This window comes from Myxocyprinus asiaticus, chromosome 1, assembly GCF_019703515.2.
Source record: "Myxocyprinus asiaticus isolate MX2 ecotype Aquarium Trade chromosome 1, UBuf_Myxa_2, whole genome shotgun sequence".
Classification (NCBI taxonomy): domain Eukaryota; kingdom Metazoa; phylum Chordata; class Actinopteri; order Cypriniformes; family Catostomidae; genus Myxocyprinus; species Myxocyprinus asiaticus.
The window spans coordinates 67,228,196-67,254,656 of NC_059344.1; the positions used below are offsets into that span (position 1 = coordinate 67,228,196).

At 43.9% G+C, this 26,461-nt stretch overlaps 1 protein-coding gene across 3 annotated transcripts in view; it reads left to right on the plus strand.

Moving 5' to 3' along the window:
- The first annotated feature begins 4,180 nt into the window (after positions 1-4,180).
- Positions 4,181-26,461, plus strand: part of LOC127447770 (sialoadhesin-like) — a 32,421-nt gene continuing 10,140 nt past the window's right edge. For 2 of the 3 annotated variants that reach the window (XM_051709842.1, XM_051709849.1), the window contains exons 1-3: positions 4,181-4,296; positions 16,387-16,422; positions 19,558-19,608. In XM_051709842.1, coding sequence (XP_051565802.1) covers positions 4,266-4,296; positions 16,387-16,422; positions 19,558-19,608 — 118 coding nt within the window. In that variant the 5' untranslated portion in view covers positions 4,181-4,265. The remainder of the gene's footprint in view (positions 4,297-16,386; positions 16,423-19,557; positions 19,609-26,461) is intronic. The other variant, XM_051709834.1, reaches the window with a different exon arrangement.

Consider the following 26,461-nt stretch of genomic DNA (forward strand, 5'->3'; position numbering starts at 1 on the left):
TTTTCTAGTAATTGCATGTATTGTTTTGCCATGTTGTTGTTTTATCGTTATCACTATCTTCTCTTCACATGTGGCTTTAAACATTCTCACTCTGTTTTCACAGCTTTTCTGTTCCTGTTTGTTTCCAGGAACACAGAACATGTTGTGTTAGTTCTGGTACAGCAGTTTCACACTGTTGTCTTGACGGGTCAGTCTTTCAGCATCTTCTTTAACTCCTTTTAACACCCTGATACTGAGAGAGTTTAAGAGAGTTTTCATTGTGATCAAACACACTCAGAACTTGCAGTCTAAAAGAGATCAGTGGACTAGTGGTTGTGGTTTCAGCTCTGTGGGTTTCATCTTTCACCAACATTTTAAAATAAAAGTTCTTTGTGTATTGTGGACTTGTTTATAGTTAAAAGTCCCTGTTATGCACCAAATCTTAATTTATTTCCTGGTTATTATGGGATTTTGGTTGCACAGTAACCATGAGCTGGTATGCAACCACTCATTCAGCTTTTCTCTTCGGAGCCGAACGGTCATGCTCATTGAGCTGAATACTACTGTTCATTCACCTCTGCTTGATCTGACGGTGCATTTCAGCAGCTTCTCCCTCCTCTGCACTGGTGCACTGCAGAGAACGCCCCTGGGTGCTTTGGCAGAAAAACAATAGAGTATATTTTCTGAAAGAGCTTTTCCTCCTCTAAAAGAGTATATATTTCTCTAAAAGAGCGGCACATATGGAACGTCTTTTTAAAGACGCGTCTTTTTAAAGATGCCTTCCGATTGTGTGTTATTCCTGGTTGCGGTCGTTATCTCTCAAATTCGGATGGTCATGATTGCTGTCTTTCATGTCTGGGCATGACCCACACGGAGGCAGTGTTTGTGGATGGTTCATGTTCTCACTGCGAGAACATGACCATGGCAACGTTGCGGTCGCGGCTTGCTTTCGTAAGTCTGCCCCAATCGGGCTTCCGGATGAGTTCACCGGCTCATCTCACGGCGAGTCTGGCTTCTTGTTTGGAGCCCGCGAAGATGACGAGCTCTTGAGCACAGCATCGGAGAGCGGGCTTGTCCAGTCAGACGCAGAAGCCTCAGCTGGGCTTCCCCCTTCAGGGACGATTGCCCAGTCACAGGCCGATGCCGAAATGACGGACATGCTTTCCCGGGTGGCCGCAAGCGTTGGGTTAGAGTGGAACCCTCTACTCTCCCTTGAACCCTCGCGGCTTGAAGATTGGTTCCTGGGCTCGCGGCTACGTTCAAAGCAGCCACGCCCCGCTCCAGTGCCATTCTTTGCGGAAGTGCACGAGGAGCGGACGAAGTTGTGGGAGGCACCTTTTACTGCCCGGCCCCGATTCCACGGTTCCCCCACTTTCACTACCCTTGATGGCGGGGCGGCCAGGGGCTATACGGTGATTCCCCCAGTGGATAAGGTGCTCGTGGTGCACCTATGCCCGCAGAGTGCCGCCACCTGGCATGGACGCCCTAAGCTCACGTCCAAGGCCTGTAGGCTCACATCGTCCCTGACGGCCAAAGCTTACAGCGCTGCTGGACAAGCCGCCTCTGCCCTGCACGCCATGGCTCTCCTGCAGGTCCACCATGCCAAGGCATTGAAAGAACTGCACGAGGGTAGTTCCGCCCCAGATTTGATGCAAGAACTCGGACGATGGCCACACTAGTGGTCCAGGAGCGCCACCTTTGGCTCAACCTGATCGAGATGGGCGAGGCCAACAAGACACGGTTCCTTGCTGCCCCCATTTCACAGGCAGGCCTATTCGGCGACACCATCGAGGACCTTGCCCAGCAGTTCTCGGTGGTGAAGCAGCAGACGGAGGCAATCCGGCACCAAAGACCAAAGTCCTCCCTTTCAGCCTGTCCCTGACTCCTCGCATCTTTACAAAGATCACAGAGGCTGCCCTTGCCCCGTTAAGGGAGGTGGGCATTCGCATTCTCAACATCTCGATGACTGGCTAATCCTAGCTCACCCTCGTGACATGTTGTGCGCACACAGGGACCTGGTGCTATCACACCTCAGCCGACTAGGGCTTTGGGTCAACTGGGAAAAGAGCAATCTCTTTTCTCGGTTTGGAGTTGGACTCAGTCTCCTTGATGGCGCACCTTACGAACAAGCGTGCCCAGTCGGTGCTGGCCTGTTTGAAGGCGTTCAAACAGAAAACAGCGGTTCCACTGAAATTTTTCAGAGGCTAATGGGACATATGGCGTCCTCGGCGGTGGCCACCCCGCTCGGGTTGATGCATATGAGGCCGCTACAGCACTGGCTCCAGACTCGAGTCCTGAGATGGGTATGGCGCCACGGGACATATCGCGTGGCCATCACGCCGGTCTGTCACCGTTTTTTCAGCCCTTGGACCGACCTCTCATTTCTACAGGCAGGTGTTCCTTTAGAACTGGTCCCCAGGCACGTCGTGGTCATGATAGATGCCTCCAAAACGGGCTGGGGCACTGTTTGCAATGGGCACACAGCCGCCGGCCTCTGGACAGGTCCGCGACTGCATTGGCACATCGACTGCCTTGAGTTGGACATGCCGCCCCCGGTAGGGCTACGAGCCCATTCTACCAGGGGTGTAGCGGCTTCCTGGGCCCTGGCCAGGGGTGCCTCCCTAACAGACATTTGCAGAGCAGTGGGCTGGGCAACACCAAACACCTTTGAAAGGTTCTACAACCTCCGGGTGGAACCGGTTTTGTCCCAGGTATTGGCACGCAATACAAGTGGATAAGCCCGGGATAGCCGGCCGGGTGTATCACTTGCACATAGCGCCTTCCACCTCCTTTTGAGCTGAATACGTGCACCATTAATTCCCAGAAGTGTTCACAAGTTTGTTCCCTGGTTGACTTCCTCCGAGCCCTGTGGCAGTCGAGTTTTCAGAGAGATTCGCTGCTGGCCCAGTACACGCGCTAACTAAGAGTCCTGTTCTGGGGTAGGTGCTCCACATGTGGCGGTCCCCTGTAAGGCTAACCCCATGCGATATATATCTTCCGCTAATTCGTTTCCCTGTTGGCAAACTGCATCTTCCTTAGGCAGAGCCCCTCTGCCCCAGTCTCCATGTTTGTAGTAACTCCTCCCCCATTGGGCAGGATCTACCTTGAAGACCCTCCACATGGTTGGAAAGACCATGTGACGTATGCTTCCACTTAAATATCCCCCCCCTCTCTTTGGGCAAGGTGTGGTCTCCGCTGTGTCTTCCCCTTGGGAGGGACACCCCCCCGACTAGACCAGGCGGCTCAGTCGGATAATCCGAGGCCACGACTGGGTTAGCCTGTCTCTATCTTTTGGGTTGTCGACTTGTCGACACTCATAACTATGTTGGGGGAGGTTACGTGTCGACCTGGTGTGCTGGCTGTGAGGCACACAGTAGTCTGCCCACCACACACAGCCAGTTCACGTAACACAGCCAATTGTGGCATTTCGTATAGGGACCCCTAGTGTCACTACATCAACACAACATCAAGTGAGCGACAGATAGGGAACGTCATGGTTACTTGTGTAACCTCCGTTCCCTGATGGAGGGAATGAGACATTTTGTCCCTCCTGCCACAACGCTGAACTACCCGCTGAAATGGCCGGACCTTATATCGGCTCCTCAGCATAAAACCTGAATGAGTGGTTGCATACCAGCTGCTTTTATACCTGTATCTCCGGGGGAGTGGCATGCAAATACCACTCGCCAATTTTCATTGGCCTTTTATCAAAGACCAGAGGTCTCTCGGGCTCCCAAGTGTGACCCCTAGTGTCACTACATCGACACAACATCTCGTTCTTTCCATCGGGGAATGGAGGCTACACAATTAACCATGACGTTTCTACCAGTGTGGAAGGAACAACAGATATTTATTTATTTCTGCAACTTTGGTTTCATGAAACTCCAAATTCCTATACAAGATCAAAAGATCCACAGCAGCAGATGCCATCATTTATTTTCCCATTCTTAGAAATCATTCTCTGTGTTCAGAAAGGCCTGAATGTTGCTCCACTTCTCACTGTTATGCTTCAGCCCTACTTTAGAGGAGAAATGAACATGTTTTAAATCTTACTGTAAATCACAGACAGTCTGAATTTAATTCACTGCAGAGTCACTTGTGTGTCTGATTTGCATGTGTGTGTGCTTAAATTAAAGAGGAACACAGTTTCAACAGATTGATTGCACTAAAAGAGAAGTTAAATATCTATTTTATTTTTTTTATTTTTCATGCATTGGTTGCCCAACCACAGGAAGGGTTTGGTTTAGACACACAGCACTGTTAAAACAGTTCATTAATGTGACATTATGGAGTCCAGTGTGCTGCCTCTTATACTCTGTGAGTATGTTATTATATTCTCCATATTATCTTCTGTTATTTCTGTGTGTGTGTGTGTTAGAAAATACATTCTTTTGAAGATAAAAAAAATGATGTTGATGTGGGTGCACAGGTCTACACTGTAGATTTACTGTCTCAGTGTTCATGTATTCTTTATTCTGTTCATATATATAATGCTTTGTGTTATAGTGATGATGAGAGTGAAGACTGCAGTTATTACTGTGTGTTACAGAACAAATGCATCTGCCTGTGTTCATGTGAAAGATGATGGACTTGTGTACATGTTGTAACTTTGATGTCTTTCATCTCTTCATATTTTATATACTTGTATCTTATTTTATTGTAATAATCTTTGGATTGTCAGTTGAATCAGACATATTTCTGTTTTTGTGAGTTGGTGTTGTGTGTGCTGTATCTTTAAATAGACTCTCCATCTTGAGCTCTCAGATCACTCTCAACTTCTCTATTAATCTTCGGTCTGTCTGCTGTAATGTGCAGGAGGCCCTATTGTTGTAATATTGTCTTCATTATCTTGCTGAGAGACTATAAGCAGAAACTTTACAAAAAATTGTGACATTTGACTTAAATAAGTCATATGATTGTCACGTTTAAGTGTTTCGTTCTTGTTTTCATGTCTTTTATTTTAAAGTTTAGTTCCTGTTCCTGTTCAGGTCATGTTGTTTCATGTCATGTGATTTCCTGTTTCCTCATGTGTTCCTGGTCATGTGATATCCTGTTCCCCTCATGTTCATTGTGTCTGTTTCCCATTGGTTCATAGTCTTGTTATTGGTTCTGTCATGTCATTGGTTCATGGTCATTGTCTTGTTATCTTGTTATAGAGTGCTGTTTGTTCATTGGTTTATGTTTCCCATGTCTGTTGCGCCTCATGTATTCAGATAGAAGACAAAGGCAGGCCTAACACAGTCATAAAACCTAACTCAGGCCTACATAACAAGTTATAAATTTTACTGATAAAAATCACGCCAAAATCAAACAAAGGGAGTCCAGAACAGACTACAAATCTCATGAAGACTTGCTCACTAAAGGATCGAACTCTCAACTCCTATTGGATGAGGCACACGACAGAATGCACCTCAACCATGACATCATCAGGAGTAGAAATACCTCTGAAATGCTTCCAGGATTTACTTCCAGCAACTTTGCTCACCGTGCGTAGACACAGCTCATCGCTGCTCTCAGGTGTAGCCTCATGGCACAAGGAAGTAACGTCCGACTTGAAACTGTGGCCATACAATCTCCATCTCGCTGGACAAGTTGAGATTACTCTATGTTCCACCGAACACTCTAACAGATCCGAAGGAGACCGCCGAGCAATCCGCATCTTAATCCGTTTGCCTGCAGAATTGAAGAGAGAAAAGATTTCTCTTCCATCTTCAATCAAGTTGACGTTGCTGATTTCTGTGCCAGCCCGCCGAGAATCAGCAGCCGTACCACCCGCCGACAGAGTGAGGAAATGGCCTCCCGTCATCACCCGAGCCTCGAGAAACCGAGTCTGAGTTAAAGGATGGATGAACACACATTCTGTGTCATGCGATTCAAGAAAGAGGTTTACATCTGGGCAGAGATAGAATATTATAGTGTGTTATTCTTGTGTATCAAGGTTATTGCTTGTACAGTTTACTGACCAACAAGTCCGCTCATTGCGATTTAATACTCAGGGTATTAATTAATTATCACGAATGAGATTTGCTGTATTGTAGTCAAACTACATTGGACTGTTGTGCATTTCCGCCATCATGGGTGAGACTGGCATACTGAGTTTATCCATTAAAGGATCAAAGACCGCAGGACAGTTTACGAGATGTCCAACACGTCTCTGAGTGATAAACTAATAGCTGCTTTCTCTCTCGCGATCGCGAAATCGGCTTTGGGGCCGTCACTTAATTCTCTCTCTCTCTCTCTCTCTCTCTCGTACTAACACACACATGCGCGACCCCTCACAAACATTCTCGTGCACATTTTTGGCTAGTAGAAAGCTTTGTGATAAAGCTCAGCTTTGTCCCTAAGCTACCATTGACTGGTTTCTCTCCGCCCACATTCACAGCCATATTCTCTGGCCGGAAGTCTCGCATGACATACTCGCCACGAGAGTCACATCCGCCATTTTGTGCGCGTCCCTCCTTACACACACACACACACACACACACACACACACACTCTCACACACACAACCTCATGTGTTATAGGATTTTTTTGATTTCCATATCTAATCATATCACTGTTTAGTTTGTAGCTGTAAGTCGTTAGTTTATTGACTGCATTTTATTAATTGATATTACTGCATCAATAAACTTTGTTATATTACAAAGAGAAGTGTTTTGGTTTGTTTTGCATACACCTGTGTCATGCTGACTGGATGTCAGTGCTTGGATTAAAGCCTTCATTCATTGGTTTTTTTCTGAAAATCGATATTCTTCGGATGTCAATTTTCCTATGAAAACTATCTAATACTGAGACTGTTATACTATCTGGTTATTAGTCCCTGATTCCAGGGTGGTGCCCCATCAGTATTAATCCTTATTAATATTCTATTGATCTTTGATGATTGTTGAATTTGAATGATTAATAAGCTAGTGTTAATTTTAATTAATGTTTCATCGATGTTAACAATTAACGATTATCTTTGATATTTGTTGATTTAAAGGATTAGAAAAAGCTAACATTGATTCTCATCAATATTCTATTGATTTTAATAATTGCTAATTACCAAACCCGCTCCTAAACGTAGCACACTACATTTACTGGAGCCCCATATGAGGTTTTAATGAGTTAAGATTCAATTAATTCATTTAAATATTAATTAATAACTAAAGAAATAATTATCAATTATTTCTGATAGTAACACTGATCTAAACAACCAGTAAAGCCCTACATAATAATTGGTGCCCCGTGTGAGGCATCCTACGTCCCAGTTCTGTCACAGTGTGTATGCATAAGAATCCAAAGTAATAACTTGAATCATTACTTGAAAGTTTGGTTCTGTTTGACAATTTACTTCTCACAACTTGCCAAACATAAGCCAGTGTGGTGTGAAAATGCTCTTAAGAGTGAATTAGGGGTTGTTAAATTTACTATAGTCTGCTTAAAATCTGCTGTTGTTGTTATTTAACTCCTAACGCTTTCATCTAGATATTACAGAGAGGTGCCAAGTCCCTTCATTGATGTCCACCAAAGAGAGAACGCAGTGAAATTCACACATTACATAACAGTAGCCCGTAAGCCACAGGTCAAAGCCTCTCACCTTTGCGTTCGTGTCAGCATTATAGAAACTGTAAAACAAGCTATCAGAGCCACTGTGTCTCAATAATTTTTACTGCCCCAGTAAAATGAGTCACCAATCGCCCCGCGTGACTGGAGCTGAAGCTCCACAGAGGTTAGTCGACCCAACACTGCAAGATGTGTTCGCTGCTGTCCTCCGTCTCTCCGTAGAGGAGAGAGAGAACCTTAACGGCTACAGTATTAGTCGTTGTGATGAAGCATTGCAGGAACTAGTTGATTATGCCAACAACCCGGTCAGGAACCCAAAGAGCACAATCCCAGACCTAGTGGGCCAAATGTTCCTTCTTCATCACCGCAAAACCCAACTGCAAACTGCAGAGCACCAGGCCCAGCTCGCCCAGCTGCAGAGCAGCTACAAAGTGGTGCAGAGGGAAAATCTCAGCCTGCACCAAGACATTAGGTGCACCCAAGCTGAGAAAGTCCAGGCACAGGAAGATAATGCCCGGATGCAGGAGGAAAACGAAACCCTGCGCAGGCAGCTTCAAGCTGCCCAGCTAAAAGTAGAGTCAGATCAGGTAAGTGCAGCTGAAACGCACAGCACAACATCTGACATAGAAGAGGGCCCCCTCTTTAGCGATATGCATAGGAATGTGCCCCTGAGAAACCCAGGGACACACGCTAGGAGCTGAGCTGCCCCTAGTGGTACAGTCTCTGACTTCGTCCTCCAAGACACCTTTCAAGCTCCTCCAGCGGCCCGCTGGTTTGATGCAGGTGCCCCTCCTTACAGTTGCCCTCCTCGGTCAGTTTTCAGTCACGCCACCTTGCGTTTCAAACTGACTGATTCCAGGGGGGACATTTATTTTCAAGCCCAGAGTGGTGTAAGCGGCTCGAAGATCCCATTAGCCAGGGAGCCGTACACAACCCGGGGTCCACTCCCACGTGTCGACTGGACTCCTTCCCCACCATGAAGGGGAGGAAGTCATCCTCATTGCTATAGCGATCGGAGTGACTGGTGTTTCGGATGACTCGTAAGACCCGTGGTCATACCGCCACCAACGCTTGCGCATCTGACAACTCGAATCTCCCGCAGGGGACATAGAGCGCTTTGACCCAAGTAATCGAGATTCAAACATTGACAATTATCTTAGGGAAATTGAGCACTGCCTGGTTGACTTGCCTTATGCTTCGTTGTGTGAAAAACTCAAGCTTATATGGAAGACCACGGTAAGGAGTGTCCATGCATTCATGGAAACGCTACCGACTGGTACACGAAACCGCTACTCAGCTCTGTGTAAAGCCCTACGCGAGGAGTATTCACTGTATATCGATGAAGCCTCTGCTACCATAGCTGCTTTTGCCATCACCCAGAAGATGCACAAGCCTCCGTGTGAGTATTATAGATGCCTGAGAACCACATACTTCAAGGAAGTAACGCACCAGGTCTGGAGGAGGAACGAGCTTTCAAGTCTCTTTTCCTTCACAACCTCCACGAGTTCATGCGATATGACGTCACGATGCACTGCAGAATGGGAAACCCCACCATGCAGGGAATCAGAAGGTAAGCGCAACTGGCATGGGAGACACGTGTGCGCCCTGCCTGAGGGCACGAAGGTGATGCCAGAGCCCTGGGGATCCAAGCCTCAGAATATGCAGACCTAGCGCTTGTAGGCAACGAAATGCCTCGCATTAAGGTGAATGCTAGAACAGGACCCCAGAGGCGCCGATCACCCCGCCAGCAGGGTAGGCTACAGAACCAGGGGGTGTTGACCAGACACACCCCCAGAGTCTCGGCAGGCCAAAACGACAAAACGTTCATTGGCTGAAAGGAAAGGCATGGTTCGAACGAAAACCCAATCAAGAAGGTGAGTGGGTAGACAAGGTTTCAAATCCCCTCAGAGATCAAGATTTGAGAAAGGAAATGGAGGATATAAGGAGATGCTTGACTGAGTTAGTAACGAAGCTTGACGTGCTCTGTTGTTCACCAGGTCTGCCGACCTCCTCAAAGGAACACGGCACTGAAACCTCGTCAGTATGACTAGACAATGTACCCCCTCCCGTTAACGGCAAAGTTTACTTTGTAGGTCAGGAAAAGGGGAACAGGGTCCAAGTTGCTCCCCAAAACAGTCACTCCTAATATGCCACACCCTCCTTTTCTGACCTTCTTGGGCGATCTGTACCGTAAGGGCAATGCCTGACACATGGGTCATTCAGCTCCCACACACTACTCGACACCGGTTCCGAAATAAGTCTAATGGGTTCCAACATCTTCGCAGAGGTGGGTAGAGCAAAGCTCTCCCTTGGCAAACTGTTACAGACAGAACTGCAGCGTAAGCATCACAAGCTACACGCAAGATAAGTCGTCTATCACAAAACGGGTGTGGATTGACATTACTTTTCAAGGGATGATGCTAATAGACCCTGTTTACATATGCCCCATTAATACGGAACAACTGTTAGTTGGCCAGGACCTACTGAACCGATTGGCTCTGCTCATTGACTGCCGTCGTGGACACATGTGGGCTCAGGTTGACATACCGAGACCACTTGGTCCAGAAAACAGTTTGCCAGCTTCAGATGGACAAGTCGCCATCGTCCAACAATCCAGCAGAGACAACAACTCCAATAAGAACAATTACAGGGCCTGGGTAAAACCCTTCAGGGTACTGTAGTCACTGTAAATTTGCACTCCGTTCTTATCAATAACACTTTGCATGCTTTAGGGACTTTGTCAGAGAAGACAACTTATGTGCGTATAGTTAGAGATCTAATGCAGGACCTTCTCAGGGAAATTAGCTCCTCAGTCAACAGTCTGAGTGGTTGAAGGATTCCCTCCATCATCTCAATGTCAACAAACATGACGCAGAAATTGAGATCATGGATGCATTTAGAGGTCACAACCTCACCATTGATGACACCCTTCAACAGCAGCTTCAGGCTGAAGGGATGAAATTAGTGAAGTTCAGTCTCAAACCGACTGGCTTGACCACTATATTTCCAAGTCACAAAAGCAGATCGTCATCTTACCGAGAACACCCTATCAGTTTGGTTGCCCTCTGGCTCCGCCTTAGTGGTTGGATCAACATTGCAATTATTGCACACGCCATGTACAGGTACATTCAACACCTACAGGCCAGACTGGACTCACTCCTCGTACAGCCGCGTTTTACACACCAGTCTGAGCCCATCCCACAGCTTAACCCCAATCATTTCCAAGGATAAGCCTTTTAACCTTTAATCCTCCTTTCCTCTAACATTTTTGTTCCTAGTAACCAGTGTCAGGTTCTACTTTGATTTTGTGTTATGACCAAAGAACAACAAAGGATTGTGTTACAGTTAATGCTGTGCCTTCCAATAACTTGAAATGTTTATGTGTGATGAATGTAGTTTTAGATTTAGCTGGAATTTCTATGCCCAGATGTGCCTCAATCTCTGTCCAGACGATAAAGCCTCTGTGAACTGTAATGAACTTTATGGACTGTGCAACCATTTTCTTTCCTATCAGGAATACATGGATGGCGTAACCCACGGGTTACTGTGAACCGACAAGAACTGTTCGGCCCTTCAGTTGCTCTAAAGATGCTGGACAACAACCAACTCTTCAGACCAAAGGGGGGAATGTTGTGCCTCATGTATTCAGATAGAAGACAAAGGCAGGCCTAACACAGTCATAAAACCTAACTCAGGCCCACATACCAAGTCATAAATTTTACTGATAAAAATTGCGCCAAAATCAAACAAAGGGAGTCCAAAACAGACTACAAATCAGATGAAGCCTTGCTCACTAAAGGATCGAACTCTCAACTCCTATTGGATGAGGCACACGATAGAATGCACCTCAACCATGACATCATCAGGAGTAGAAATACCTCTGAAGTGCTTCCGGGATTTGCTTCCAGCAACTTTGCTCACCGTGCGTAGACACAGCTCATCGCTGCTCTCAGGTGTAGCCTCGTGGCACAAGGAAGTAACGTCCAACTTGAAACTGTGGCCATACAATCTCCATCTCGCTGGACGAGTTGAGATTACTCTGTGTTCCACCGAACACTCTAACAGATCACTCTAGGAGACCGCCGAGCAATCCGTATCTTCATCTGTTTGCCTGCAGAAGTGAAGAGAGAAAAGATTTCTCCGCCAGCCCGCCGAGAATCAGCAGCCGTACTGCCCACCCACAGAGTGAGGAAACGGCCTTCCGTCATCACCCAAGCCTCAAGGAACCAAGTCTGAGTTAAAGGACGGATGAACACACATTCTGCATCCTCATGCGATTCAAGAAAGAGGTTTACGTCTGGGCAGAGATAGAATATTATAGTGTGTTATTCTTGTGTATCAAGGTTATTGCTTGTACAGTTTATGGACCACCGAGTCCACTCATTGTGATTTAAAACTCAGGGTATTAGTTAATTATCACGAATGAGATTTGCTGTATTGTAGTCCAACCAAATTGGACTGTTGTGCATTTCCGCCATCGCGGGTGAGACTGGCAAACTGAGTTTATCCATTAAAGAATCAAAGACCGCGGGACGGTTTACGAGCCATCCACTGCGTCTCTGAGTGATAAACTAACAGCTGCTTTCTCTCCCATGATCATGAAATCGGCTTTGGGGCCGTCACTTAATTCTCTCTCTCTCTCTCGTACTACACACACACACACACACACACACACACACACACACACACACACACACACACACACAACCCCTCACAAACATTCTCGCACACATTTTTGGCTAGTAGATATCTTTGTGATAAAGCTCAGCTTTGTCCCTAAGCTACCATTGACTGGTTTCTCTCCGCCCACATTCGCGGCTATATTCTCTGGCCGGAAGTCTCGCGTGACATACTCTCCATGAGAGTCACGTCCGCCATTTTGTGTGCGTCCCTCCTTACACACACACACACTCTCACACACACACCCTCGTGTGTTATAGGATTATTTTGATTTCCATATCTAATCACTGTTTAGTTTGTAGTTGTAAGTCGGAAGTTTATTGACTGCATTTTATTAATTGATATTACTGCATAAATAAACTTTGTTATATTACAAAGAGATGTGTTTTGGTTTCTTTTGCATAAACCTGTGTAATGCTGACGAGATGTCAGTGCTCGGATTCAAGCCTTCATTCATTGTTTTTTTTTTCCCGAAAATCGATATTCTTCGTATGTCGATTTTCCTAAGAAAACAAATATTGAGACTGTTATACTATCTGGTTATTAGTCCCTGATTCCAGGGTGGTGCCCCGGCAATATTAATCCTTATTAATATTCTGTTGATTTTTGATAATTGATAATTATCTTTGATGATTGTTGAATTTGAATGATCAATAAGCTAGTGTTAATTTTAATTAATGTTTCATCGATGTTAACAATTAACGATTATCTTTGATAATTGTTGATTTAAAGGATTAGAAAAAGCTAACATTGATTCTAATCAATGTTCTATTGATTTTAATAATTAATAATTATCTTTGATAATTATTAATTATTGCTAATAACCAAATCCGCTCCTAAACGTAGCACACTACATTTACTGGAGCCCCATATGAGGTTTTAATGAGTTAAGATTCAATTAATTAATTTAAATATGAATTAATAACTAAAGATATAATTATCAATTATTTCTGATAGTAACACTGATCTAAACAACCAGTAAAGCCCTACATGTCCATGTATTTAAGTCTCATGTTTCCATTGTATCAGGGTAAGGTATTTTTAATGTAACATTGTTGGGTTAGTCCATGTCCATGTCCACGGTTTTGGGATTTCACATTTGTAATAAACTGCACTTGGGTTCGTCACATCATCTCGTCTTCATCTGCCTGTCATTGCCAGCCATCGTTACAATAATTACTAAGGTGATATTTAGACCATACTGGTCAAAAGTTATGTTCTAAAATATTTGTTGATACTTCAAACTATGATCCTGTAATGTGCCATCAAAGGGGACAGGAGGACCAGGGGCGGCCCGTAGCATTGGTGACATAGGTGGTTGACAGGCAGTGCTGCATGAGAAGATTTATTTGTATTTTTTTGTCAGAAGTGTGCCCTCTCTTGACGACTGTGTGCCTCTCTACCCCTGTGTTGAGCAAAATGAGCCACTAACACCCGTACATTACTGATAAATGGTTACATACAGGGGCGTAGACCACTCGCATTTAAAGTACTATTTTCAAAACTTTATTTAGTGTTTAACATTAAGACCAAACGTAACTGTAGTTCATGGTTAAATAATAAGTACTGATACCAAACCTGTTCCTTTGTACTCCCATTTGTGTTTTAGTCTATATAAGTAGTTGTTTTTGTTTTTTCTATTTTAATTGGATACATTTGCAAATGTATTGCTGTTGAAATGTTTAATATATTTGTAACATTGTACTGTGAATAAATATTTTGAATTTCTTTTGAAACACTTATTGAGTACACTTTTTTTTTTATAATAAATAGGCTATATTAGGAAATTTAGGAATATAAATTAAATGTATTTAATCAAGTGTAACTAACTTAAAAATCTGTGTAACCTTTCTGAAAAAAAATAATTAAATATTACTTGATAATGGTAGTTCCCAACAAGATAAATATTCCCTTAATAACTTTTTAAAAAAAAATGGTATGTAAATTGATAAATCTGAGTTGGCATTACATGTGAAATCTAATATGTAAAACTAAAATGTGTTAAGTTCAAAACACTCAAAAAGATGATGCAAATAGTTGCCTCAATTTTTTTGAGTAAAACCAGCACAATATTTTTTACAGTGTAGAGGTCTAGCAGAAGACTGTCATTGTGACGCACATTTTGCGAGAGAAAGCACATTTTTGTGAGATCATGCACAAATTCTTAAGAAAACACAAAAGCATTTGCTTATTTTTTTTCCTCCACCCAACTATTTTTTTCCCCACTACCTTGACCCTTTAGGGGCCCCATAGAAGACAGAGACATGAACTACTTATTTCTGTTTCCTGTACAGATCCTATGCGGCTGTCAAATGGATGAAAAACTAACGAGTCATTTAAAAGTTTTGTTCAAAATGAACGAATCACTCTCTAAGACTACTCGTTCTTTCGAGTCATATAAAAGTTTTGTTGAAAATTAACGAATTGTTCAAGAACGACCCATCTGTCGCTTGTGTAGTGTAACAGTTCCAGTGTTTTTCCACTGTTACTGTGTTGCGTTGTTGCTATCTTCCTCACCACCAGGGGGGCGGCGTCATGTAGCAAGGGAATGAGGACGCCAACATAAGCCCAGAGTGAGGGGAAGGTAGTTAGCTTTGTTTAGCTCAGGCAGGTAGAGGTGTGCTGAGTGAGTCTCAACCTTTTTACCCGGCTGAAACCTTTGTTTTGAGGAAACGTTTGGTGTTCTTATACTCATTGTATACCACATTGCTTTGACATTTTTCCTTTTGTGTGCTACACAGGCCGAAATCATCTATTTTCCTGTTTGGATTACCTTTTATTTGGATTATTTTTTATATTTTGGGGGGGGGGGGATTATTCATTTTTGCATGGACATCAAACCTAAAATCATCAAACTTGAACTTGCCACGCATTGTCATTTTCAGTTGAAAATGTTGAATATATCAAGAAAATCAAATAGGCTATACTACATATCAGGGAAATTTAAACTAACATGATTGATGAATATACACCATGATGGGAATTTTACAACTGGGTCTGTCAGATAATTGTAGTGCAACCTCTGTATGGGACCTGAAAAGCTGGAACTTTCATATCAATGGAAAAAAATAAAATAAAATACTAATCATTAATAAATGTAACAAGCACAAAATGGCAAAAGAGCATTGGTCAATAGAATTTTGTCTTCAGTAAAAGTACCCGGGCTCTGCAGGAAGACCGGAAAGTGGGAGGTGTTGTATAAAAATGAAAATGAAAAATGTTATGGGATCTTTTCTGTTTTAATTTTTCAGCCATTATTAAACGTATTAATGTTACTATTCTTTAAATGCATAAAGGGGGGCGACAATCTAAAATCTGGCCTATGATGCCAACAGAGTCTGGGCCGGCCCTGACAATGACAACAAACTGAAATATTAGGCTGTTTCTTTTCAATGCTTTTACATATTAAGATAATGGAATTGTATTTATTTTTGATTATTAATTTAACAACATACAGTAGGTATTCTGTTTTGTGACACTAGTAAGCAGGTGCACCTCTGATGTCAGATCTGTTATTGAGTCCTGCAGTCTGCTCTCTCTTCTCACTTATTTTTGAGTGTGAAACATATAGTGGGGGGCAGTGGTGGCTCAGCAGTTAAGGCTTTGGGTTACTGATCAGAAGGCTGGGGGTTCAAGCCCCAGCACCACCAAAATGCCACTGTTGGGCCCTTGAGCAAGGCCTTTGACCCTATCTGCTCCAGGGGCACCATATCATGGCTGACACTGACCTCAGCTTAGCTGGGATATGTGGAAAAAAAGAATTTCACTGTATATGTGCAAATATATAATGTGTGATAATTATAATTAATATACTGAATATAGGCATATACATGGTACTATAACACCACTTGTCAACAAACCAAAACTCTTTGTTTCATCCTCACATGACAGTTTTGGCTCAATGCAAACAGAACTTGATTCACTCCATCAGTGAATTCACTTCTAAATTCACCTGTGAGTCCTGCAGATGTGTGTTTGATGAGGTTACACACTGAATCTCCAACATCAGTCGACTGATGAATCCACATAGAAATGAGTGGAAAACTATCTTAAGAAGAAGAAAATTAAACACTTATTTGAACTACAATAAACTTTAGACATAAACACTTAGTTTCAGTTTTTAATTTGTATTGAATTGTGTTGAATTAATGGAAATGTTTTTTGTTTATGTTTTACTTTCAGTGCTGATGTCTAACAGCTACTCTGAACATACTCCAGGTAATACATAATTCATAAATACATTGTTAATTTCCCTTTTTTTTCTTGACTTATTTGAAGTGTATTGAAATAGAAGTATTATTTATAATATTTGTGTTGTCACATCTTCACACACTGCATGATGGTCTGAGACCAGGTTGTGTCTGTGTTTAGTTTCTCATGCAGCAAAACCCTTTGCCATCATTTATTTCATTCATCTATGCATCATTCAACCAAAAAAAATAAAAAAAATAAAATAAAATAATGTAATTTGATGTCTAGTTACACATTCAATTTAACCCTACTATGGTACTCATACATTTTTGACTGAAATATTTTTTTTAAATTGAATAAAAATGTATTCCTTTATCTGAGCAGTACGAGACTTGGTAACTTTTCCTCAATTTGCCATCTGAATATACAAAAAACAAAGTGGTAGTAAAAAAAAAAAAAAAGCGTCACCTTTGGTATTCGCAGTCAAAACTGACCGACGATTGAAAATGAATGGGAGAGAGTGGAAAAACAGAGCTTTTTTTTTTTTTTTTTTTTTTGTCAAATACAATCAATAAATCAGACACAAATTACAGGGTGAGACTCTAAAACATCCTCAGTGGAAAATATACACACCCACTCACACTCAAACACACTTACACACACAAGAATAAACTGGTGAGTCTTTAACACAACACTTAAAAAAAAAAAATCAATTAAAACAAATACATTGGCCACAAAGACACACTCAGAAATGAAGGGTTTTGACAATAACACACACACACATACATACACACACATTTGCACGAAAAAAAAAAAAATACTGTAGAAAGCTTGAAATTGCAATTGTTTTGAAAATGTGTACTCTGATTCTTTACTCTGCATTTTTTTTAATTTGTTAAAAAATGTTTAAAAATTTTTTGCAGTTCATTTCTGTTTCTTGATGTTCATGTTGTGACATGTTTTTCTGTGTACACCCACGAATATGCTGTTGTGTCAGCACTCATCGGATTTGTTTCGCCCGTGCACTCTCACTCAGAGATACATGCAAAGGAATGAGTTAAGGGCCGTTCAGACTGAATGTGTTTTTGCATACGTCTGCTCTGTTTTTCCATTGTTTTCTTATGTAAAAACGCTTGACGAACATCCTTGACTGCTGAACAAAGATTTTACATTCTGAACAAGTTCAGCTTGCAAAGAGGTGACTGTTACAATGTTTAACATTATTCCAGATTGTTCTGCACCAAGCAAAGATTCAGCACTTGATAAACGGCGATGTTTATTTTTTCTTTTGCTCTAGTGTGCTGAGGGGCGCCGTGCCTTGTATGTTTACTGTGACAATTAGGGCTCAAATGATTAGTAGACATTATTGACAACAATGATGTCATTTAACGTAACATGAGATCACATTAAACTCTAATGATGACGTGTGAGAGCAGCACTGCAGTTCACGCCTGACTGAGGAGAGGAAGAATTACACAGATCACAGTCCAGATGTACTCTAAACTTTCCAAACAGCTTTAGGTGATGTAGATCACAAAGTATGAGAGAATTATAATGCAAAGATACAAAATAAGTAAATACAGAAGCACTCTTGTTGTGGAATAAGTGGAGCTGCCGCTCTGCTGAAGCAAAACTTGCGTGTCGAGCGTCTTTAAAGGAAACACCCCGGCGTTACATCTTTAATGCAGTTATATTTAATGCGTTATAGCTTTATTAAAGTTCAGATAATACAGAAGCAGATCATGTAAATAACTACAAACTCTGAAACTGGCATTTCTATGTGCGGTCAATGCCTCTTCTATGAGTTGTGAAGTGTTTGAAACTGCATTGGCTGATGCACACTCTGTCACGGGACACTCATCCCTTGAGCGCACACGCTTAATGCAGCTAGATTATAACGTGATGACTCGTGACTTATTGAATCATAATATACGTGTCACTGTGCATTTCTTATCGTGAAGAACATTGGCAATACGCAGCTTTAATAATAAGAGAGAGTTTGTTTTTTGTGAGTTAAAGATGGATTGAAGTGAACAGAAAGGTGAGAGAGGGTAGTCTTCGCCCCATTATACACTGCAACAAAATACGTTTTTGATTTGTTTTTGTTTTGGCTTGTTTTCCAATATAAATATCTAAAACTGCTTTAAAACACATACATTTACTGCAGCAGTTATACTGCAGAAGAAGTTTTTTTTTTTTTAACGTTTTTTTATATGAGAATGTTGAATATAAATATTTTAAAATATCTAAAAATCCTTTAAAAAAAGATGCATTCACCTAAGAAGTAGCATATAAGATATTTAAACTTGCTTTTACAGAATAGATCTTGAATAGAAGTATATTTTGTCTTTACTGCACTCGCAGAAGTATAACCAAGTGAAAAAAATACACTTATATACAAAATACACTTATATTTAAGATGCATTCTCTTAAAGCAAGTTTAAATATCTTATATGTTGCTTCTCAAGTAAATGTATCTTGTTTTATGGATTTTTAGAAAATTTTTAATGAAAAAAATAAATAAATAAATGAGAATTTCATTACTGAATTAAACTTAATAAAAAAAAAAAAGTGTTCCCCTTTAATTCAGTGAATGTAATTTAGAGGTATTTTTAAAAGATGATTTTGTCCTCTTTATTGTTAATAAGCACATTTAATACAACCTTTTAAGTCGGGCACAAGCTGAATAATCGATTAAGAGCTAATGATTAATCGTTGCAATAATCGCCGAATAGTCGAATAATCATTCTAATAATCGTTAGATTAATCGATTATCAAAATAATCGTTAGTTGCAGCCTTATAACTCATACATAAATTGTTGATTTCCATTTTTTTTCTGACTGATTTGAAGTGTTATGAAATAGAAGTATTATTTATAATTTGTGTAGTCATCTTCACACACTGCATGAGACCAGTTAGCGTCTGTGTTTAGTTTCTCATGCAGCAAAACACTTTGCCATCGTTTATTCCATCCATGCATCATTAACCAAACAAACAGTCATGCAATATGATGTCCAGTTAGACATTCATTTAAAAGATCACAGTCCACTATTTTGTTAATAGTTTTATACATACTGTAGGTCATTCTTTGGTTGATTTCTGTCTACATTTGACTTTCTTCTGGACAGTGATAGAGTTTAATGTGTTTGTTTGTTTCTAAGGTTCTGTTGTGAAGGCAGATTCAGAGACAGGAGGAGAATCTAATTCACAAGGTGAGTTCACATAATTAGAAGCTCTAATTATAAACACAAAGATAATTTTCTATTACTCTGTAGTCCACTATTTTATCACACATGCAATGCGAACATTGTTTGATCATACACACATTGCTCATGATTTTTTGATTATGCTATGTCTTTATTGAGCTTGTTGCCTGTTACACGAAGCTAGTTGAATAAACTCAGAGTTTCAGAGTAAGTTTCAGGTTGACAAAACCAGATAGAGCCAAACTGGTTTAGACCGGGTTCAACTATCTCAAGGCACTCAGTACAAACGTTCTATGTCAACTTTAAGAGTATGATCCTGAGTTCATGATTAACCCTGAAGCTCGTGCACATGAATGAGTGACGTTTGCCACAAACAGCCAATGAGTGAAGCTTTGAGAGGGTCGGTGCGATTTACATCTTTAATTCTCTGTTGAAGATCAAGAGATCATTATAAAAATATAAAGAATATAGAGCAAGAAGAAACACCGCTGCTGACATGAAAGAAAAAACTTAATATAATATGTAATTGAATTTATATAGGCTCACAATAAGAACATAAAGGCTAATAAATTAAAAAATCATAAAAAAAGACTTGTCACAATAAATGCTTTAAAGTAAGAATATGCTATATATATATGTGTGTGTGTGTGTGTGTGTGTGTTTCTCAGCATCATGCACTGCATACAGGTACAGTATGTAAAGAAATGCAAAGAACCTCAATAATACATTTTTAATGTGCTGCATTTTTAAGGTCCCCCGATCTCTCAAATAAACCATTGTATAATATCTTAATGTGTATGTCTAATATATTATATTATGATATAGAAATCTAAATGTATTCAAATACATTTACATGTTAATTCTATAGACAGGGTCATCAGGCCCAGCAAACAAATTCAAGCCCAAATTCAAAAATCACCTCAAACTTTCTTGGGTAGGCACGGAAACTGGCGGCCACAGAACCAGTCTCTCGGTTGGCTGGTTCCACTGAGATTCAGACACAAAATAAAACGCATAGAAAAACAGGTGCACCTGGTGACAGTGGCAGTCCATGACAGGAGGCGGCAAATGTATAAATTAATATCGAAAGAACAAACCAATAAAATGGTGCAGAGCCAGATACAGACTACGATCAATGAAAACATTTATAAATGAATGGAGGACACTATTCCATGTAACATCTACTCATCTAATAGTTTACTGTATGTGTAGATGAACTCCATCCTCCACTACTTCATTGTGTCAAATATATATATATATATATATATATATATATATATACATACATACATACATGGTTGGGAGGGTTACTTTTTAAATGTATTCCACTACAGATTACAGAATACATGCTGTAAAATGTAATTTGTTACGTATTCTGTTAGATTACTCAAGGTCAGTAACATATTCTAAATACTTTGGATTACTTCTTCAGCACTGGTAGATTTTTTTTCATTTGTTTTGACTATAAAAACTCTGCCAGTGCAGTAAGACAAAATACACATGTTAAAAATACATTCTCTGAAAACCTAAATATCTTATGCAGTGTTGTTTCTAAAACAAGATCAATCAAACTGATCTTCTTTTAAGGATTTTTAGATATTTTTACAGGAAAACAATACAAAAATTATTATCAAGAATATGTTTTTGCCCTAATATCAAAGGTCTTACTAGAAAAAAAAAAAATTATGATCCAACGTGAATTTTCTTGATAAAAAAATATGATCGTGCCTGGTAACGTGAATGTAAAATGGTTAGAAATAGCATTTTATCTTAGCGTAAAGCTGACAATTTACACAAGGTTTATTTCTATTTCTTCTGCTCCAAACTTACTTCAAACTTACTTCTCTGTCTGCTCGTATGAATGTAACACATCATAAGAAAGTGTTTCACCGCTGTTCAAATGCACTTTGGATCGCATCATTTATAAGTATAAATGTTTTCCATCTGAAAGGACTAAATATTAAATGAAACAAATGACAATAAAATGCAAAGTAATCTCTTCAGTAATAAAAATACTTTTTGAATGTAACGTCTTGGTTACTGTCATAACCTCCATTCCCTGATGGAGGGAATGAGACTTTGTGTCGATGTAGTGACACTAGGAGTCGCTCTTGGCAACATGACCATGGCAACGTTGCAGTCGCGGCTGGCATTCGTAAGAAAGTATGCCACCCCAGCGGCTCCCCGCCTCAGTCCTTCTACCTATGGGTATGAGGCCGTGCCGGTTAGCACTGGGGGCGATTTGGGGACCTCAATGGGACCACCCCCGCCGGGTATCCCCCCACGGACCTCCCATTCCCCAGCATGCTCACTTGCCCCGGTCGCGTGCTCGGACGAGATCGCCGGCTCGTCTCAGGGCGAGTTCGACCCCTCATTCAGAGCCCGGGAAGAGGATGAATTATCGAGCACAGTACCGGAGAGCGGGCTCGTCCAGTCAGACGCAGAGGCTTCGACTGGGCTTCGTCCTTCGGGAATGGTCGGCCAGTCCCAGGCTGACGTGGAAATGACAGACATGCTTTCCCGGGCGGCCGCAAGTGTTGGGCTAGAGTGGAACCCTCCACTCTCCCCAGAACCTTCGCGGCTCGATGATTGGTTCCTCAGCTTGGTGCCCCGCTCCCGTTCCTTTCTTCCGTAAGTGCATGAGGAGCTGACAAGATCGTGTGAGGCACCTTTTAATGCCCGGTCCCTATCTTTCAGCTCCCCGCTCTCACTACCCTCGATGGCGGAGTGGCCAGAGGGTACTCGGTAATCACCCAGGTGGATAAGGTGCTCGCGTTGCACTTATGTCTGCAGAGTGCCGCCACCTGGCGCGGGCACCTGAAACTCACGTCCAGGGCCTGTAGGGTTACGTCGTCCCTGACGGCTAAGGCCTACACTGCCACTGGACAAGCCGCCTCTGCCCTCCATGGCTCTCCTGCAAGTTCACCAAGCCAAGGCGCTAAAAGAACTGCACGAGGGTAGTTCTGACCCGGGATTGATGCAGGAACTGCTCTCGGCGACTGACCTCGCTCACCGAGTGACAAAGGTCACTGCGCGGTCTCTCAGGCAGACGATGTCCACCCTCGTGGTCCAGGAGCGCCGAGGAAGGCGGGTTCTCGGTCTTACCTCGACACAGACCCTTCCCGCGATTTGCCTTTGAAGGCCAGGTGTACCAGTACAAGGTCCTCCCCTTCGGCCTGTCCTTGTCCCCTCGCGTCTTCACGAAGGTCGCAGAGGCAGCTCTTGCCCCACTAAGGGAAGTGGGCATCCGCATCCTCAACTATCTCAACGACTGGCTGATCCTAGCTCACTCTTGAGAGTTACTGTGTGCACACAGGGACTGCGTGCTTCGGCACCTCAGCCAACTGAGGCTTCGGGTCAACTGGGAAAAGAGCAAGCTCTCCCTAGTTCAGAGCATCTCTTTTCTCAGTTTGGAGTTGGACTCCGTCTCGATGACAGCGCTCCTCACAAACGAGCGCGCACAGTCGATGCTGAACTGTCTGAAGGCGCTCAGACGGAGAACAGCGATTCCAATGAAACACTTTCAGAGACTCCTGGGGCATATGGCATCCTCAGCGGTGGCCACATCGCTCAGGTTGATGCATATGAGACCGCTTCAGCACTGGCTTCGGACTCTAGTCCCGAGATGGGCATGGCACCACGGGACACATTGCGTGACCATCACACCAGTCTGTTGCCGCCTCTTCAGCCCTTGGACCGACCTGGCATTTCTACGGGCAGGGGTTCCCCTAGAACAGGTCTCCAGGTGCATCGTGGCTACAGCAGAGACCTCCAAGATGGGCTGGGGCACCCTTTGCAACAGGCACACAGCTGCTGGCTCCTGAACTGGCCCATGGCTGCGTTGGCACATCAACTGCCTAGAGTTGTTGGCAGTACTGCTCGTACTGCGGAGGTGTCGGCCGTTGATCTAGGGCAAGCACATGTTGGTCCAGATGGACCTCACAGCGATGGTAGTGTACATCAACCACCAAGGCAGTCTACGCTCCCATTGCATGTCATAACTCGCCCGCCATCTCCTCCTCTGGAGTCAGCAGCGCCTCAAGTCGCTACGAGCCACTCACATCCCGGGTGACCTCAACACCGCAGCAGATGCGCTGTCATGTCTGGTTACCCTCAGGAGAGAGTGGAGACTCCACCCTCAGAAGTTCCAGCTGATTTGGAGTGGATTCGGTCGAGCACAGGTAGACCTGTTTGCTTCCCGGGAATCCTCCCACTGCCCCCTTTGGTTTGCCCTGACCGAGGCACCTCTTGGTATAGACGTGTTGGCACACATCTGGCCCCCTGGACTATGCAAGTATGCGTTTTCCCCAGTGAGCCTACTTGCACAGACCTTGTGCAAGGTCAGGGAGGACGGGGAGCAAGTCATCCTTGTAGCACCCTACTGGCCCACCCAGACATGGTTCTCGGATCTCACGCTCCTCGCTACAGCCCCCACCCTGGCAAATTCCCCTGAGGAAGGACCTTATTTCTCAGGGACGGGGCGCCATCTGGCACCCGTGATGAGACCTCTGGAATCTCCATGTTTGGCCCTTGGATGGAACTCGGAGGACTTAAGTGGCCTAACACCCATGGTGGTAGACACGATCACTCAGGCTAGGGCTCCCTCTATGAGACGCCAGTATGCCTTGACGTGACGTCTGTTCGCTAAGTGGTGTTTTTCCTGACGCGAAGACCCCCAGAGATGCACAGTCGGATCAGTGCTTTCCTTCCTGCAGGAGAGGTTGGAGGGGCGTCTGTCCCCCTCCACCTTGAATGTGTATGTAGCTGCTATTTCGGCTCATCATGATGCGGTAGATGGTAAGTACTTGGGGAAGCACGACTTGATCATCAGTTTCCTGAGAGGCGCTAGGAGGTTGAACCCCTCTAGGCCGCGCCTCGTCCCCCCGTGGGATCTCTCTGTAGTCCTTCAGGGTCTATGGGGAGCTGCCCCAGGAGGAGGCAGACCCAGCCTTGGCGTTGCTGTGTCCGGTGCAAGCTTTACACAGTGGAAAGTGAGCGCTGTCTCCAAACAGAGGACCACCCACTGGGTTATTGACGCCATCACGATGGCATATCATGCTCAGGACGTGCCACCCCCTGCGGGGTTACAAGCCCACTCTACCATGAGTGTGGCGGCCTCCTGGGCCTTGGCCAGTGGGCCAGACATCTGCAGAGTAGCGGGCTGGGTAGCACCCAACACCTTTGCGAGTTTCTACAATCTCCGGGTTGAGCCGATCACATCCCAAGTGGTGGCAGGCACGAATAGGAAAGTTCCGGGAAACTGGCCAGGTGTACAGCTTGCGCATAGTGCCTTTCCCCTCCCTTGAGGGGAAGACGTGCTCTCTTGACACCCAGTAGTGTTCACAGACTGTGATTCCTGGATGAATTTCCTCCTTAGCCCTGTGGCAGTCGAGTTTGCGGAGAAACTCACTGCCGGCTCAGTAAGTGCGCTAATAAGGCCTTGTACTGAGATAGGTGCTCCGCATGCGCTGGTTCCCCGAAGGCAACCCCATGTGATATTTCCCAAGAGTGACCCCTAGTGTCACTACATCGACACAACGTCTCGTTCCCTCCATAAGTGAACGGAGGTTACGAAAGTAACCATGACGTTTTGTGCTGAGGAGCCGAGACAGGGTCCCAGACATTTCAGCGGGTAGTACAGCATTGTGGCAAGAGGGACACATCTCGTTCTCTCCATCAGGGAACGGAGGTTACGACAGGTATCTGTCACTCGCTCGAAGTTGTGTCGATGAAGTTACATTAGGGGTCCCTATACAAAATGCCACAACTAGCTGAACTGTGTTACGTGGACTGCTGATGCAGGGGCAAGCAAGCTGCTGCATGCATAATAGCAGGAAAACTGCTTTTTTTAAATGTGGGTACTGCAGCCCGTCCGGGGTGCGGTGAACACAAAACAAAAGGGAACAAAAGATTCTCCTCCCTGCCCTCCACTGGGGGACGGACTAGTCTGGACACCAGCTCCAGGGTTCCGGCGGATGTCTTCCTCCTCGGGCCATCTGTCTCAGGGGCGCTTAGGTGTCAGCTTCCTGTGGGGGGCTCTACGCCGTGGCTGAGGACTTGGCTCAGGTTGAGGTGGAGCCTCTTGGGCTTTCGCTGCCGCAGGGGGATGCCCTCGGTGAGCAGACAGGGTACGGTATCTTGAGCCACGCTGGGACAAGATGTGCTGTATTGCCTCGGTCTACTTCTTCACCACCGAGAACTGCTGGGAAAAGTCCTCAATGGTGTCACCGAATAGACCAATCTGAGAGATGGTCATGTTCAGGAAACTAACCTTGTCGGCGTCCCTCATCTCGACCAGATTCAGCCATAGGTGGCACTCCTGGACCAACAAGGTGGACATCGCCTGCCCGAGTGCTCGCGCCGTGACATTTGTTGCCCGGAGGGTGAGGGCGGTCGTCAAGTGCAGCTCCTGCATCACGTCGGGATCAGGACTACCCTCGTGCAGCTCTTTCAGTGCCTTGGCCTGGTGTACTTGCAGGAGGGCCATGGCATGCAGGGTGGAGGCGGCCTGTCCAGCAGCACTGTAGGCTTTGGCCACCGGAGACGACGTAGTCCTACAGGCCCTGGAGGGGAGTGCTGGACGATTCCGCCAGGTGGCGGTGTTTTGAGGGCACAGGTGCACCGCAACCGCCTTGTCCACCTGAGGAATCGCCGTATATTGCTCGGTCACCCCGCCATCGAGGGTAGTGAGAGCGGACGAACTGGGAAGTCGGGTTCGGACAGAAAAAGGTGTCTCCCACGAACTTGTCAGTTCGTCATGCACCTCCGGGAAGATAGCATCATGTCATTCAGTCTTCACATGTTTTTTAGATCTTCCAATAACTTTTATTCCATCGCTATTTTGGCATATTTTGAAAGT